This window comes from Charadrius vociferus, unplaced genomic scaffold, assembly GCF_000708025.1.
Source record: "Charadrius vociferus isolate BGI_N301 unplaced genomic scaffold, ASM70802v2 scaffold565, whole genome shotgun sequence".
Lineage (NCBI taxonomy): Eukaryota > Metazoa > Chordata > Aves > Charadriiformes > Charadriidae > Charadrius > Charadrius vociferus.
Window position 1 is genome coordinate 735,779 of NW_009648358.1, and position 14,951 is coordinate 750,729.

General features: G+C 35.4%; 1 protein-coding gene across 1 annotated transcript in view; it reads right to left on the minus strand.

Annotated features, from left to right (window-relative positions):
• EXOC2 (exocyst complex component 2) overlaps positions 1-14,951 on the minus strand; it is a 119,075-nt gene that overhangs the window by 32,668 nt on the left and 71,456 nt on the right. Inside the window, exons 17-22 of the mRNA XM_009885252.1 lie at positions 13,234-13,314; positions 12,198-12,257; positions 11,265-11,326; positions 10,270-10,336; positions 8,245-8,361; positions 3,976-4,117 (exon numbers count right to left, since the gene is read on the minus strand). Coding sequence (XP_009883554.1) covers positions 3,976-4,117; positions 8,245-8,361; positions 10,270-10,336; positions 11,265-11,326; positions 12,198-12,257; positions 13,234-13,314 — 529 coding nt within the window. The remainder of the gene's footprint in view (positions 1-3,975; positions 4,118-8,244; positions 8,362-10,269; positions 10,337-11,264; positions 11,327-12,197; positions 12,258-13,233; positions 13,315-14,951) is intronic.

Here is a 14,951-nt window from a genome sequence, read left to right on the forward strand (position 1 = left end):
TTATCAACATGACACAGAAAACCCTGCGGAGGCAGGGAGAGAATCCTGTCTCTACTTTTTTTCCCCTCCCTGATTATGCTTCACTCACTTCTCCAAATCTGTAACAGCTGAGGATAGATTTTTGCCTGTAAGAGCTCCATGTAATACAAACCCCAGTGTTATTTCCAAAACAGCCTCCATTTCATGAAGCAAGTCAAGTGTACCCATGTGGGAGAAAGTGTCATTATTTAAAGACTGGATTATACTTGATTGTCGTTGTGTAGTTTTATTCTGTACATAATTTTTACCGACATTGAAAAGAAAGCAAACAAAAAAACAGAATAGAAACCAGAAAATTCTCCTACTGCATTGATCTACATGGCTCAACAACAGAACTGGCAATATATACATGTAACTTCTGCATAGTAGATTTATACAGATTTGAGTCATTTGGCTGACGTTGTAGAGTTTGACTTTTGTAGCCTTGATTTTGTAGCCTCTTCTTGAAAAGGAACAATGTTGATGGCATTGGCAAGGCAAAACATTTAGGCCATTTTTCTGTTTCTCAGTGGTACTGCCTACACGTAGCAAGTGGCATTGCCTGTACTGTTACTATAAGTATATAGGAATATATACATAACTTCTGCCAGCTGTACAAAGAAAGTGATTGGTAACATTAATAGACTCTCATCCCTAGAGGACAAGAGTGCAAGACTGAGGGGATTTCTTTGATTACACTGCAGCTTCTGGTAAGCTCACTGATCTAGTGAGTATCAGACCTCTCTACCCTTTTATTTGCACTGTCTCTTGTTTGTATAAACCCTTTCAATACCTTTCTGTGTTAATTCTATTTCTAAATCATACCCTAATTTATGTTTCTACCTTGCTCATCCAGTCCTGGATTCCCACTTTCTTCCACCGTTGTTCCTTGCTTGATACTAGTCTTGATCACAAGCTTTTCATTCCAGTCTGCTCCCTCCCCTGCAGTTATCTATCTTCTACCAGTATTGGTATCCACCCCACGAACAATTCCATCTACCCAAAAGCATTATCTTCCCAACAGTCCAGATCAGGTGCTCTCTGCATTTTATTCAGAAGCCCCTTCATTTTGCTCAGTAACAGCAGGGGGAGCATCAAGAGAGGAATAGTTGCTAGTGCTCAATGGGTACAATTGTTCGAAAACAATTGCAGTCTTGAAGCTCTGGGCTGGACTGGCAACACAGGAAAGTCATCATCAGAAAATGCTTAATGTTATTCCTAACCAATTCCTGAGTATTTTCATAGCCAACTTTTTCCAAAATGTCCTTTGCATAAGATATATCCATGGCATCAACATGCCCCAACTCTGGTCAAATTTTCAATCTGCAGATGGAATGCTTGAAAGTTTCAGATTGCATCAGGGAAATGATTTGCCTTTTACCTTAGCTTTTAAACGTGGTAAATCAATGCCTTTTCCCTCCTCTTTCCTGTCAGAAAAAGAACTGTTCTTGTCAAAATTTGACTTTACACTACCCACTAGTACTACCTGAAAGCTAATGCAGAAACACCACATAAAAAAGAATTCAGCCCAAACTATTATGTCCTGGCCATCAGGCAGAGTTGTATCCACTAAGGAACATCGAGTAACTATACTAATGCAACACTGGAATTGAACACTCAGGAACACAACTGAGGCCTAAATGTTTTCCCTTGCCAACGTCATCAACTTTTTTTCTTTTTTAAAATTAAGGCTACGAAAGTCAAGATCTAAGCCAGCCGAATGACTCAGATCAAATCTTTAAACTTTGCAGTCATAAAGATTACTAAAGAACAGATAATTTCTACTATACAAAATAATTTTTTTTTCCTCAACAAATCAATGGGTCAATCTTTAACAAATCCGGGAGTGAATTGTGTTTGACTCAGTGTGACCCACTCCAAGTCATCTGTATGCTATTTTAGTTTAATGAAGCAAATCCTTTTCATGCTATACTTGGAGAGGAACTGTAAAGTAGAGCCTTTTTTGTTTGCTTGTTTTGGGTTTTTCTAAGAGGAAAATGAAAAGATAGTACGTCTACCACAGTACTAACTGCATCTTTTAGATTACATAATGGTATATTTTCTGAACTATAATCCTGTTGCACAATTTAATTTTGTCTGTGAATATTAACTTATAAGAAAAAAATAATTATATGCTTGCTGGGTGATTTATTATTTTTTTTAATTGAATACTGGAAAAAGTCAGATTCTCATATGCTCCATAAAGAGGTGGTTGGGTTTTTGTCCAGTCATTTTCAATAACCAAGGTCACCTATCTCCTCCAAGAGGGAGACTTTCCCAGTCACTAGTGTTATCTTCAGAGCCCTGAATATTTTCAGTCAATAAATCATTGCTAAAACCAGACAAACTGAAGGTACTCACAGTTACACTTTTATACCAATAGTCAACAAGCTACCTATGACAGAATTTATCCATCAGAAAGATAGATCATCAAGATGGAGAAGCATGGAAGAAGTGACTATGCGTCCCTTCTGAACATGTCTACCTTGGGGATTAACAAAAAAAAAAACCCAAACAACTTTTTTCACTACTTCAAATTGGCATCACTTGGCCAATACTATGATATATCTCTGAAGAGGAGTCTCTAATAATCACCATCTTTACTCTGATTTTTACCAAAAAGTTGCAGATAAAGTGCTTTAAACCAACAATACACTGGACAACAAGCAGACTAAGGCACATCTCTAATAGAAATTCAGTACTTCCTTTAAATGAAAAAATATTACAGGATAATCCTAAAGGCAATGGGAGTCTAGTAAATAGATCCCATGCACTAGGTCAAGAAATGGGCATATAAAATCTGAAACAACTTCTTTTTCTCTGTCTTTGTTAGCTAGTAGGAATGCAAATATGCCAAGCAAAAACATACTTTAAAAATGATGAGAAGTTATGTACTATTCAGATAAAAATTTGAATGTGCAAGATTAAATTTTAAAGTTCTTTTTGCTATAGTCTGTATTAGAGCATATATTCTGAGCACAAAAGTAGTAATGAACGGTAGAAAGACGCTTTTCTTTAAAATAATAAACCCTAAGATCTTTGCATTTTTAAGGCCCAGTGAGCATGCACTGCACCTCCTGATTCACAGATTACAAGCGTAATTACCTCCCTATCAAATTTTAAAGTACCACAAAATTTCTACTAAGCTTGCCATATACAACTCTATGAAACAATCAAAACAAGAAAGTACAAATTGCTATGTCAGTCACCGATTTACTGAAAACTAATACAAGATCACCTTCAAAATGCCATGTACTACGTTACTGCAACTAATTTCTACTTGGTATTAACCAGACATTCATGTGGTAAGCGATTTAGATGTATTCATTTTAGATATGACAAATTAGATGTTCAAAGGACCTAAGTGTTAAGATGTGCACAGTATTCACTACTTAAAAAAACCACCCCAAAATCCCAGACTCATTTATATTATGCTTCCTTAAAACAGAGGCTCTTAAAGCACCTAATTAATGACTAACATCTCAGTCATTTTCAATACCTTATACCTGCCCTTCTTCAATGGTTTAACAGTCTTTGCTGAACTACTGTTATAGTATGCATTTTCTCATAATTTTACCTTTTCAGAACCGTAATTACATCTATTACAAAAGTGGCCAGATTCTTTGGAAAAAAAAATCCCAAACAACCTCAATGAATTTCATAAGAAAATAGCAAAGATGTCTTTTATAATTCTTTCTATTATATATAAGCAATGAAGCAAAATAATCACAAAAAACAAGTATTAAAGAGATTATCAATGATAAAAGCTGCTTTAATCATCTGAGGGTATTTGAAAAATGATTTAGGAATTAAGTAAAGTCTGTGAGAAAGAACTTATAATAAGAACTTGTCAAAAGTTAAAAACAGACTAGAAAGAAGTTTTTAATTTTACAGTATATTTTAGCTCCTATCAATCACTGTTAAAATAATTGCAGAGTTTTATAAGTAGATATTTACCTGCTGGAACAAGACAATCTTTCCAATCAAAATATCCTGCATAAATGCCAGGTTCCAAGGACCCAACTATCGGATCTGCCTTGAATTCAATGTACATTTCAAACAGTCTTTGATCCAGCTCTTTCAAGGATTCCATACTAACCTAAAAAACAAAACAAAAACAAAACAAAAAAAGGGAGAGAAAGAACATAATAAACAGTCATTAATTACAAGAATTAAATCACATACCCAAAAACTTATATCACATCTTCTTTAACTTTAGGTAAAGAGTAGCAATTACTTACACATTTCAGTTCATAATTACATATATAAAAAAACTAGGAACTTCCATATTATCTGTCCATCCTACCCAGTATTTTTTTTTCTCATTGGGCTCAGCAATAGATACATATAGAAAGGTCCAAGACATGCCAAAGCAGGCACATCACACTGTTATTGCCTAATGGCATGATTTTTTTTCTGCATGTCCGGAGGTCTTGATCTTGCACCAAGCAAGCAACCAAACTTTGCCAATGCTTTAAAATATGCCCATAATAATTTCCATCCTGAAACACAAAGAATTTCATATAATATTTAAAATCTACCCATTGGAATTATTGCGATTTCTCGCTATCTGCTCTATACTTTAAAAAGATTTATTTTGGAGTCTCTGCCTTCTGAAACTGTACATGTGAACTTCCCCCCTCTACTTCAAGGCACTGCAGTACAACAGATGCATAAGCTACAGCTCACAAACGTCTGCAGAATTTTTCCTCTTTAACAGTTCCCTATGCAATTTTTATTAATTCACATAACTTAGCCAGACTGAAAGCTAAAGGGATACGCACAATTTTCTCATTCTATCTGAACAACTTTAAATTTTATACAAGAGCTTTTTATTACACATAGGTATGCCTTGTAATTGTAGCTTCTAAAACAATTCTGGAACACAGTGTGTATCATAAAATATTAAAGTAGGAAGTCAGTATTTTAGCATGATAATGGATAATAAATGCAAATAAAATACACTGAAAATATCATAAACATAAATACATATAAGCTGAATCTCATAAGTAAGAGCTTAAGAGATAGCAAAGAAATCTTTTAAACTATTATTCACTTCCCTCAAGCATTAGGGGAAAAATATATATATCATACATATATTATCATATATATACAATATAATTTATATATTATCATATATATATATATATATATATATATATGATCATTTCCAGAAGCAAAGGGGTTTAAAAGTGAGGAAGGCGGCAAGGCTCTAGACCAAACTGGGAATTCAGAAGAAAGAAAAGAATACTGACTCTTTATCATTCCTTTCTGTGTGAAAGACAAAAAGATTTAACGCTGCAAGCTGCAGAATAAGGGATGAAGCTTATTCACTGCAGGGATGTCTCTGAACTGGCATCTCCTATGGCATGCCTACACCGTTAAGTGAAGAGAAAAGGGAACTGCAATATTTGAGTGAGGAAGAGATAGAGAGATAAGCCTTCAGGAATGACATCATAAGGGCAAGGGAAAACAGGTATTATTGAGGTCAAAGTTGCTGCCAGATTCAGCAAAGTTGGGATGGCGAAGCTGATGCTCAGAAACAAAGAGACACGACCACTCTCCTGCTTTCCTATCTGATGAACCTCCTTTAGTTAGTCACAAGAGGATCTGTATCCCAAAGACACGGGGCATTGAAAATTTGGTCCCAGGAGAAGATCAAGGCTATTTTCTTCTTCCCTCCCTTCTATCCAATAGCCTGTTGACACTCAAGACTCGAAAAAGAACACACTAAAAATGTACAAAAATCTCACTAAACCCTCTTTTTCCCCTTACACAGCATCACAGAAATGTAAACCCAGAATGGGTTTCAAGACATTTCTCACTTCAATTTCTTATGACTAGGGAGAATAACTATCCTTTGACCATTCCTATTTAGGTTTGAGCTACTGGGAAAAATACAGTACAAGTTCCAGCACGTAGTCCCTGCAAACATGCACCTATTCAAAGAATCTGTGAAGCAACTGCTTCAGTGGTCCTTAAAGTGTTTTAGAATTAAGTAACTCCACCTTCCACTTCTGCAGTCATTCAATACAAAAGATCATCTGCGCATTCAGTGCAGGTGGTTGGTTTTTTTTGTTTCATGCAAGTCCTCTTCAACCTGTTTCTAGTTCAATGCACAATTAAGACAGTGGTGGGTAACCTTGTTTTTCGGCTGGTGGAAAGATTACAAGAAAGAATGAACAATTCACCTGAATGTTATTTTGAGTCCAGGATGGGGCAGTGAAGCAGAGTAGTAGTCCTTAACAACTCCTGTTGTGTATACCCATTTTCCTGACACTCAAGTGGGGTAAATGCTCATAAAAATATACAATTGTTATCCTTCTGCTCTGAACTTCCCTGTAACTGGAGTTTTCAATTTTTGTATTAAAGTCATTTTGAGCCTCTGTCCTAGTAACCCCGCTGCCTTAGCTAACTATCAGAACTGTGGAAACAATTTTATTCAGAAGCTTAATCAATAAGCAAGGATGAATGATATGGGGTAACATTTCCCACTTGCTAATTGATGAAACTGATGATAAAAAGTTGAATTAAAGAATTTCCACAGAAAAGCACTTAAGAGTTATGTAGAAATTAAATGTAATTACTAGTGAGGACCTTAAGTATGTGTAAAGATGGCATGTGCTAAAGCAGAGTGTAAAATTTGGCCATTTTATGTAACTTTGTATTTGCACACTAAGGAAAAAATGGAAATAATTACCATGTAGAATGTAAGAAAGTTTTCTTGGTTACCATTTTGAGATTTCTATATTTTCAGAATATTAGATAATAATAATTTCCTTTCTAACAAAGGCAACTTAAAACAACCCCAACCAAACAACAGTTTTTACCAATATACACTACACAATTTACTTTAAAATTCAATTTATAAAGCTAACAGAATTTAAAAGCATAGGGTTTTTTGTAGTCTTCTCAGATAAAAACAAATTTTATTTTTTAAAAATTTTGTCATTTTTTTTATTGGGAATTTTGTAGCTAATAAACAGCTAAATAAAGAAAGAAATTTACAGAAATATAGGTGACAGAACAAAACTGAAACAACCCAGCAACCCCACTAAACCTCTCTGGGCTTCTAGCCTCCCTTAAAATTAATTGCCATCTTAAGGTGACTATGTAATTATCCAAATCCTCCCAGCTAGCATTTCTGATTGATGTGTCCCATAGATGCAGTATTGCACTAGTCAGCGCTTTCAAAGGGTTAACACAGATTTGAAATTAATCTGCAACTTCAACATTCAAATTTTGTCATTTATAAACCTACCAGACTTTTAATGGCAATACTTCGACGTGGCTGCACAAGACAGAGTGCTGAATACATCACGGATTTCTTTCTTACTGTCTATACTTGTTGTCTACATAGACAACACTAACTGTACCTAGCTGAACTCTCAGTTGTCTCAGCAGCAAATAGCAATATCCAGAGTAATTTTCTATACTGTACTAACCATACAAATCATATCAACCCCATTTAAATGCTCTTCAAAATTACTTCAGCCACAGACATTCAAACAACGTTCAGGCAGAACAGGACTACGGATGTACTACATAGTAGAAACACCAGTTCGAGTGAAATACTGTACTCTGTACTGGAAAAGATAACATTTTACTTCCAAACAACAAATGTTTCTGGAAATAAACTAGCTTTGTAGTCCTAAGGATTAAGTCACAACGTTTCTCATAAAAAATGATTAATCTTTACAAAAAGGCAGGAAAATGAGACAGCTACTGCCGCCCACTTTGACATTTTCGTTCTTTGAAAAAAAAAACCAAACTAAACCAAACAACAAACCAACCAACAAAACAAAAAACCAACAAAAAACCTGAACTAGTTTATGAACAACAGCTATCAGTAACACCGATTACCAGATGAAATAATTTATCAAGTATATTTCTGAGATAACGATCTTTTATTCTCTGCATTAAGAAAACACAGTGACATTAAACAGCTTTACTAAGAAATCTGATAAGCTTTGCCATTGAACACACAAGCCCTGAATAAGAGATCACATTTTCTATACCAGCTATTTAAGCCTTACAGAAACACATACAACCATGTCATTGATGATGTGTCCAGCTGATGCTTGGAGCCCCACTCATTTGTAGAAGGCGCACCCAAGAGTCCTTTTGGCCATATGAACACATGTACTTAATTTCCACAGAAAGTAAAACAAATAAAAACCTATTTCCTTCAAGCAATGATACTTCAATTCCAGTGCTCTCACTTACTTGAGTTATTTTTTCAACACCTTGAAAGCCATGTTTCTCAAAATGTTCAGCTATATTAAGGAAGGTATGGCGTTCCAGATAACGGCAGTTGCTGAGTGCAATTAAAAGCCTCTGTTCCTAAAAATTTGTTTTAACAGAAGAAAGAGGGTAATAGTTAGAAAAAAGAAATATCAGCATGACAAATACTGGAAATGTATAGTATTTTATTGACTCTCTGTGTGTAATAAACATGCTGATAAATAAAGCAAAGTTTACAAATATTTTTCTCAATAAAGCACCAAGAAGTGAGTGAGTATCAGGTATGATGATTGAACACGTATGCTTTTTCTATGGGATCTGGAGCATTCACTGGAATAGCTGTGACTAATACAGAACCGCGGTTAAGACTTCTTTACAAAAATTAGGGTTGGACAGCTTTCCAGGAAGCTGCTTCCGGCTTTTACTTTGTTTCAAGAAATATGCTAAGAATCATGACCATCATAAAAACGTAACCGAAGATCATCCTCACTTTCACATGAAGCTGGCTAAAACAAGGGAAGAAAACCAGGTACTGAACAAATGCACTCACCCATTCTACAATACTAGAATGTTCAGAAGTATATGATTTCGGCAGTTAATTTGGAAAAAAAAATAAGTGGCTATAACTTATCCTGTTCTTCAGTGATTTTTTTTTTTTTTAATTACAAGGTCAAAGACATTCTGAAGTTGAGATACCAGGATTGCCTTTCCCTGACCTTGGTGCAACAAGGTGTAGTTTCCAAAGAAACAAAGAACCAAACAAGACAGAAGTACTATTTAAATAGCATTTCTCTCCTCCCTGCAATAGTAAAACATTTTTCTATCTCAGATGGAAGTTCAAAATCAAGAGCAGCAAATATTTTGAAAACAAAATTATTTGGCAATGAAATCATCAAAATACTGCAGATCTGATTAAAAATGGTGTTGGTTTTCAGACCCAGAAGAACTCCTGGCAGTCTTGTATTCCAGTAATACGATGACTAGTGTTGAGACGTGCAGTTGCCTACTTTAAATTACAATCCGTTGGTATACAGACTATTCAAAAAGTGAGCATTTTAAAAATACAGTGACAAATACTACTCTGCACTCACTTTCTCTGTTCTCATTACTCAATCAGGAACGAGAAGATAAAGTGTTCTATGATTTATAGAAAAAAAATTAGTAAGAATGTTTGGTTTCCACGGTATCAAAATTTATTGATTTCTTCTTCTTTAAACATTCATACCTATGACATATGGGAGGAAGAGCAGAACATCCACAAAAAGTTACTTTGTCAACAATGAATATCAAAATCTATGTGGTGCAAGAATAAATAGATATAAAGAACTAATTATTATAGTCTGCAGTTCAGAAACTTGGTCTGATTTGGCATTCTGTGACTCTCTTGTAGCAGAAATGCTTATTGCTCTTGTAAATCAGGCAAAGCTGGGCTTCTGACAACATTTAAAACCTATACTAAGGAATATTAATCTCACAAGAGGTTCTCACTAGGTTTCTTTCAGGGAAAAAATACACTTTTTCCATCAGCCACTGGACTAGAAGAAAGGATATTAACAAAGTCAAAGGTGAAGAATATTAAAAACCTTTTTTCCAATTTCCTAAAAACCAAAACCAAACATGCCACACAAATACTTACTGGCAGTAAAATAATTTTTTGGGGAAAAACTACCTTACTGAATATCTGTATCTTCATGGGTTTAAAAAAAGTAACTATAATCAGACCAGTTCTTATCATTTAAAACAAGGTGATATATCAAAAGTCAAATCCTCAGCTGTTTTAACATCAGTGCTATTTTCACTGATTTCAACAATTCCATTTTAGTTTCGGAGGAGGACCTGGTTTCAAAAATTGTGTTCATTAGTTACTTTAAGATAGCATACTAAGATATCACAGACAAACATTGTTTTTAAAAGAAAAATAAAAAAAAAAAAAGAAGACTGCATTCCTTTAACTTTGAGAAGCATTAAGTATCACATCAGCTTTTTAGAAATAGAAGCCAAACTTACTGAAGAAAGACTTGAGTCTTCATGAATGCTTCCAAACAAATCTGGAGATGAAACATCAACTGAAAGACTAGGAATATTATTTTGTAAGTGAGTAGTATAGTGATTTTGATACATAGTGATCTGATAGATGGTGGATTCAAATGAACATTTGGAACAGAAGACTGGAATCTTATTTCAAGCCCCATCACACCAGACAATAAAGCAGCCCACATTGCTCAGTTTTTCTAAGATGTCCACATAGCCTGCAGGAGCTTTGAGGACAGACAGTATTATTCTAGCTACAGACCTTTCCCTCTTAAAGATTTTTCATTTTCTACAATTTCTCTGGTTTGCCACAGATTCTGATTTGTTTTTACATCTATCCAGCCAACAGAGCCATCCAAATAGCAAAAAAAGGAAGTGGTATTAGGAACACAATTAATTTGCCTTTTTCTAATGTGTATTGCATGTACCAATATTTGCCAAGTCTCTGGCTTTTCACACAGAAATGATTGGTACTCTTGGAAACTCAGATTATTTTGACTTGTTTTGGTCCATAATATAAGTGGTTCACGAGCAATTATGGAACAAACAAACTTTCAAGAATTTAGCAGAAATACCGATAGAATCAGTCAAAATAGAAGGGAAGAAAAGAAAGGCAGGGGCTGCTTCTCGACAAGTAGACATTACTTAGTGGCAAGGACAACTCATTCCACATAAGGTCATGTCAAAAACAACATACCTGCTTCTACAGCACACTACAGCTCATGTTGTTGAATAAAATAGTGTAACTAATACCATATTCATTACTTTGTACAATATTTATTACACGATGTCACTCAACCATTTGGCATAAAAAGTATCTACTTTTACTTCAAAGTATCACTAACCAGAGGCAAAAGTATTCACAAGAAATATGAAATACCAGACATGATAAAACCACACCACCACTGAAATTTGAGACGTGCACCCTCAATTTCAGAATACTACACCTAGGTCCTATTTATTTTACTTACTGTGCTGTATCTATGTCACCATCAGGTTTGGTGCTCAGTTGTTCCAAACAGTCTATAAAGACCTAGGAAACAATAAAGCAAGATCTACATCTTCTGCCAGAACTAAAAAAAAAAAAAACATTCTTAAATTCACTTTTACGACAGTCAATAGAAGCAGAACAATCTTTGTCACCTTTGTCTTAAACCTTTCATACATTAATAATATAACATTTTAGTTACACCTTTTGAATGCATATTTTTAATTTTATACACATCACTGTTTACTTGTAGGAAAACACAGGAGTTTTTAATCTTGCTAAGGGATTCTCATCATGCATGGCTAAAATTATGTAATGATAATCTGCTGATTTGCAATGAAGACACTGTTAATAGTTTTCAGCTGTTCAATCTGAACAGTTGGTCCCAAGTAAACATCACAGAAGCATCACTAAAACCCATTTTTTGCTTTGGCTCACAAGGTCTTATTTGAGAAGACTATAAAAACGGTTCAAAAGCCTAAAGAATGTTATTACATAATTTCAAATGTATTTAAAAAATATCAGATTTTATCAGATCAGATATAGGTTTCTGATACAAAAATTAAAAGCTAGATCTTCAGCTGATGAAAATCAGCATTGCTCCTTTTACTGTAGCGTATCAATGTCAGATGACATCAGCTCAGCAAGTGTCTCTCAATCATCAGTAAAATCTTGAACAGTCACAATCAGTAAAATACCTGAATATGTCACCCTCTGAGGATTTGATACCATCAGATTCAGCTAGTAAGCTCTACGTACATTTAAAGTCAAACATTTCTCAGTATTCCAGAGTGTATCAGAGGAGTAACACAGTCATCAACTTCAGCTACCTTTTGGGAGGTGGAAAGGGTACAAAGCAGACATTTTTGTTGATCACTCGTCTGCGCAATTTCATACTTAAAAGTGCTAGAGTTACCTGCATGATCCCAATGCTTAGCTGGCACACATCCTCCTGTGTTTTCTGCTGCTGGAAAACCTGAAGATGCAAGCATATTATTTCAGCAAAAGAGCTTCACATGGCCTTATTCTTAAGGCAGGCCTGAGTAACCCATCCCTAAAGAGATGACACAATTATAGGAATGGCTGTTGGGACACAGTGTTTTTTCATGGATCAATTTCAATTCCTCACCCCCCCTAAAAACGGGGAGAGAGAATACAAGTCCCAGTAAACAGTCTGACAAGCATGAGGAGGTAACACACTAAAAGGAAACAAGTCCTCACACCTAGTACACGTGATACGTATCATTGTTGGCTAACAGAACTACAGCAAAAGCTCCCAGGATATTCAAAGGTCTTTACACTCTAACAGGAAGGATTTGCCATGCGCTGCAGATTCTTTTGAATAATGTTCACTGAGAAACTAGAAAAGCTAGCCATAAAAATTAAAATAAAGGAGGAGAGAGAAACAATACCCATACAGAGGGGCCCAAGGGACTTTGGAAAAGTGTTAAACTTCCTTAGATCACTGAAACCTGACAGAAAACATCAGTATCACATTCAATCAGGGCCTCAAGGAACTAAGTGGATGGTAACAATTGGGACTCCTGGTTTAGAAAAAAGTTTAGAGAAGTAAAAAGGTGAATTTAAGTTCTGCAAGTAGTTTGGATGCAACACTGAGCAAAGAGCAACTCCTAGCATGCCCCCCACTTCTTTTTTCCATGTAAAAAGAGTTGCATCTACTGCTATCTGAAAATCACATTAATAGCATTTTTTCAAAAGAACAGCTTTAAAGATTTAAATATAGGCCCAATCTGCCCCATACACACACAATCGCCCCTAATAAAGGAAACACAAACAGAATTCTAAAAGCTAGCAGCAGTGAAAAGTGTGTACATGGAAAAAAATAAAGAGGAAAGTTATACCCCTGTGTCATTCTCTGAAAGTTCTTGTTCTGAAACCCAACAGCAATTTACATAAAAGGAAGGAAAATAAAAGCATGAATCAAAACTTACGCTGGCCTCTCCAGGTTTGCAGTCTAGCACAGTTTTAAGAGATTGCAAGGCACGGATAATGCACTGTTCAAACTGGGATGGCTGAAAGGCAAACGACGTGTTAGGTTAAGATAAGCGTGTTAAATGTACACTACACAAATATATAAAAACTTCCACACCGTATAGTAAGCTCTTTATTTCCAAATTATCCCCAAAAACTGGGGGGATCATGACTCATACTATGTATATATTACCATAAGACCCTTTGGTAGTGATGTCCTTTTGTACTCAAGTTATCTACAGAATTATTACCATAGATCAATGTACTTTTATTTTTTTGTAAACTGAATGAGAGACCTCTACACCAAACAGCCTCCTCTAAAAGGGTCACCAAAGATTTTTATAGCTTGCTTGTGGTAGCATATTTTGACAATTACATTATAGATGTCTGTGACACTCTCTCTCCTCTCCCCCTTGATCTACGTTGGGATAGAATTTCACTTGGGATATCTGATATTTCTGCATTTTATTTCAGCAAGAGGTTTCTAAGAAAAACGGACTGAATTTGCGTTCACATGGAGGAAAAAAACAATCCACTGGTTTGGGGGGCTTTTTTTATCTTCAGGTTTCCAAACCTGAAGTATGACTGTCTCGATGTATGTATCAATTTCATGCTGAAAGTGCAAACGAGTTCATAGCATCAGAGTCATTAGTCAGTTTTTCCTTGTCTTTCTCTCTTCCCTGCTAAGTCACATTTTTTTTTTTTTTTTTTTTTTTTTTTTTTTTAAACAAGGCTGTCTGATGGTATTAAGCAGGAAGCTGTTGTACAGGGCAACATGAAGCAAAAAAGAGGGACATCATCCTATGGGATTTGGGTCAAAGACATGGACAAAAGAAGCTTCTAGGCCATGTAAACCTGCTTTTCAGCCAGTATATAGTTTATGGCACATCACCAACTTTAGGCTTAGGAGTAACTTTTTTTTCTGTACACGCTGGGGTGGAGATGGATCATGAAAGTGATGCCTGCAGAGCAACCTGTAAATTATGAAAAAAGCCAGTAAGACGATCTGGATTTATTATTTTTGGACCCGCTTTAAAGAACAGCAGGAAAGTGCTGCTCTTCTTTTTTGTTTTCACATAATAAACCATCATACCACAGGAGAAGGAAGCTGTTCAGATATGTTAATCCTTGGATATTATCAAACTGAAGAAAGTTGGTTCTGTGTCTTACTGTAACTCTTACCTGGAATATAAATGCTAAAGGGGTTATCAACCAGTATTTCCTACAAATTTAAAATACATTTTCTACCTTAAGCCTAAAATGTCCCCAAAGAGACTGCCTGGCCCTTGTTCATACTGGTTAATTTTGCTACATTTTTTGCTATAATATTACCACAGTGAACTCTACTTTAGTAGATAAATAACCCTGCTCTGACAAAACGTGGTCAACTGCCACCATTAAAATCTGGCACATCTCAAGTACGGCCTCAAAAGGTATCTGGGGAAGTGCTATATACAAGGAATTTGTGGGTGATTTCTAAATACAAAAAAAGAGTTTGGCAGTTTTTAAACAAAGATGGGCTAGGATACAGCAAAAGCATAAAGAAACAAAACTTTTGTGGAAGATCCTTCCTCCTCTCTCCATTTTGCAGACGAACAGTGAAAAACAGAAAAGTTAAGGGACTTGCCCAAGTCAGCGGCAACTGAAACCAAGACCAGAAGCTGTAAATCTGGTTATA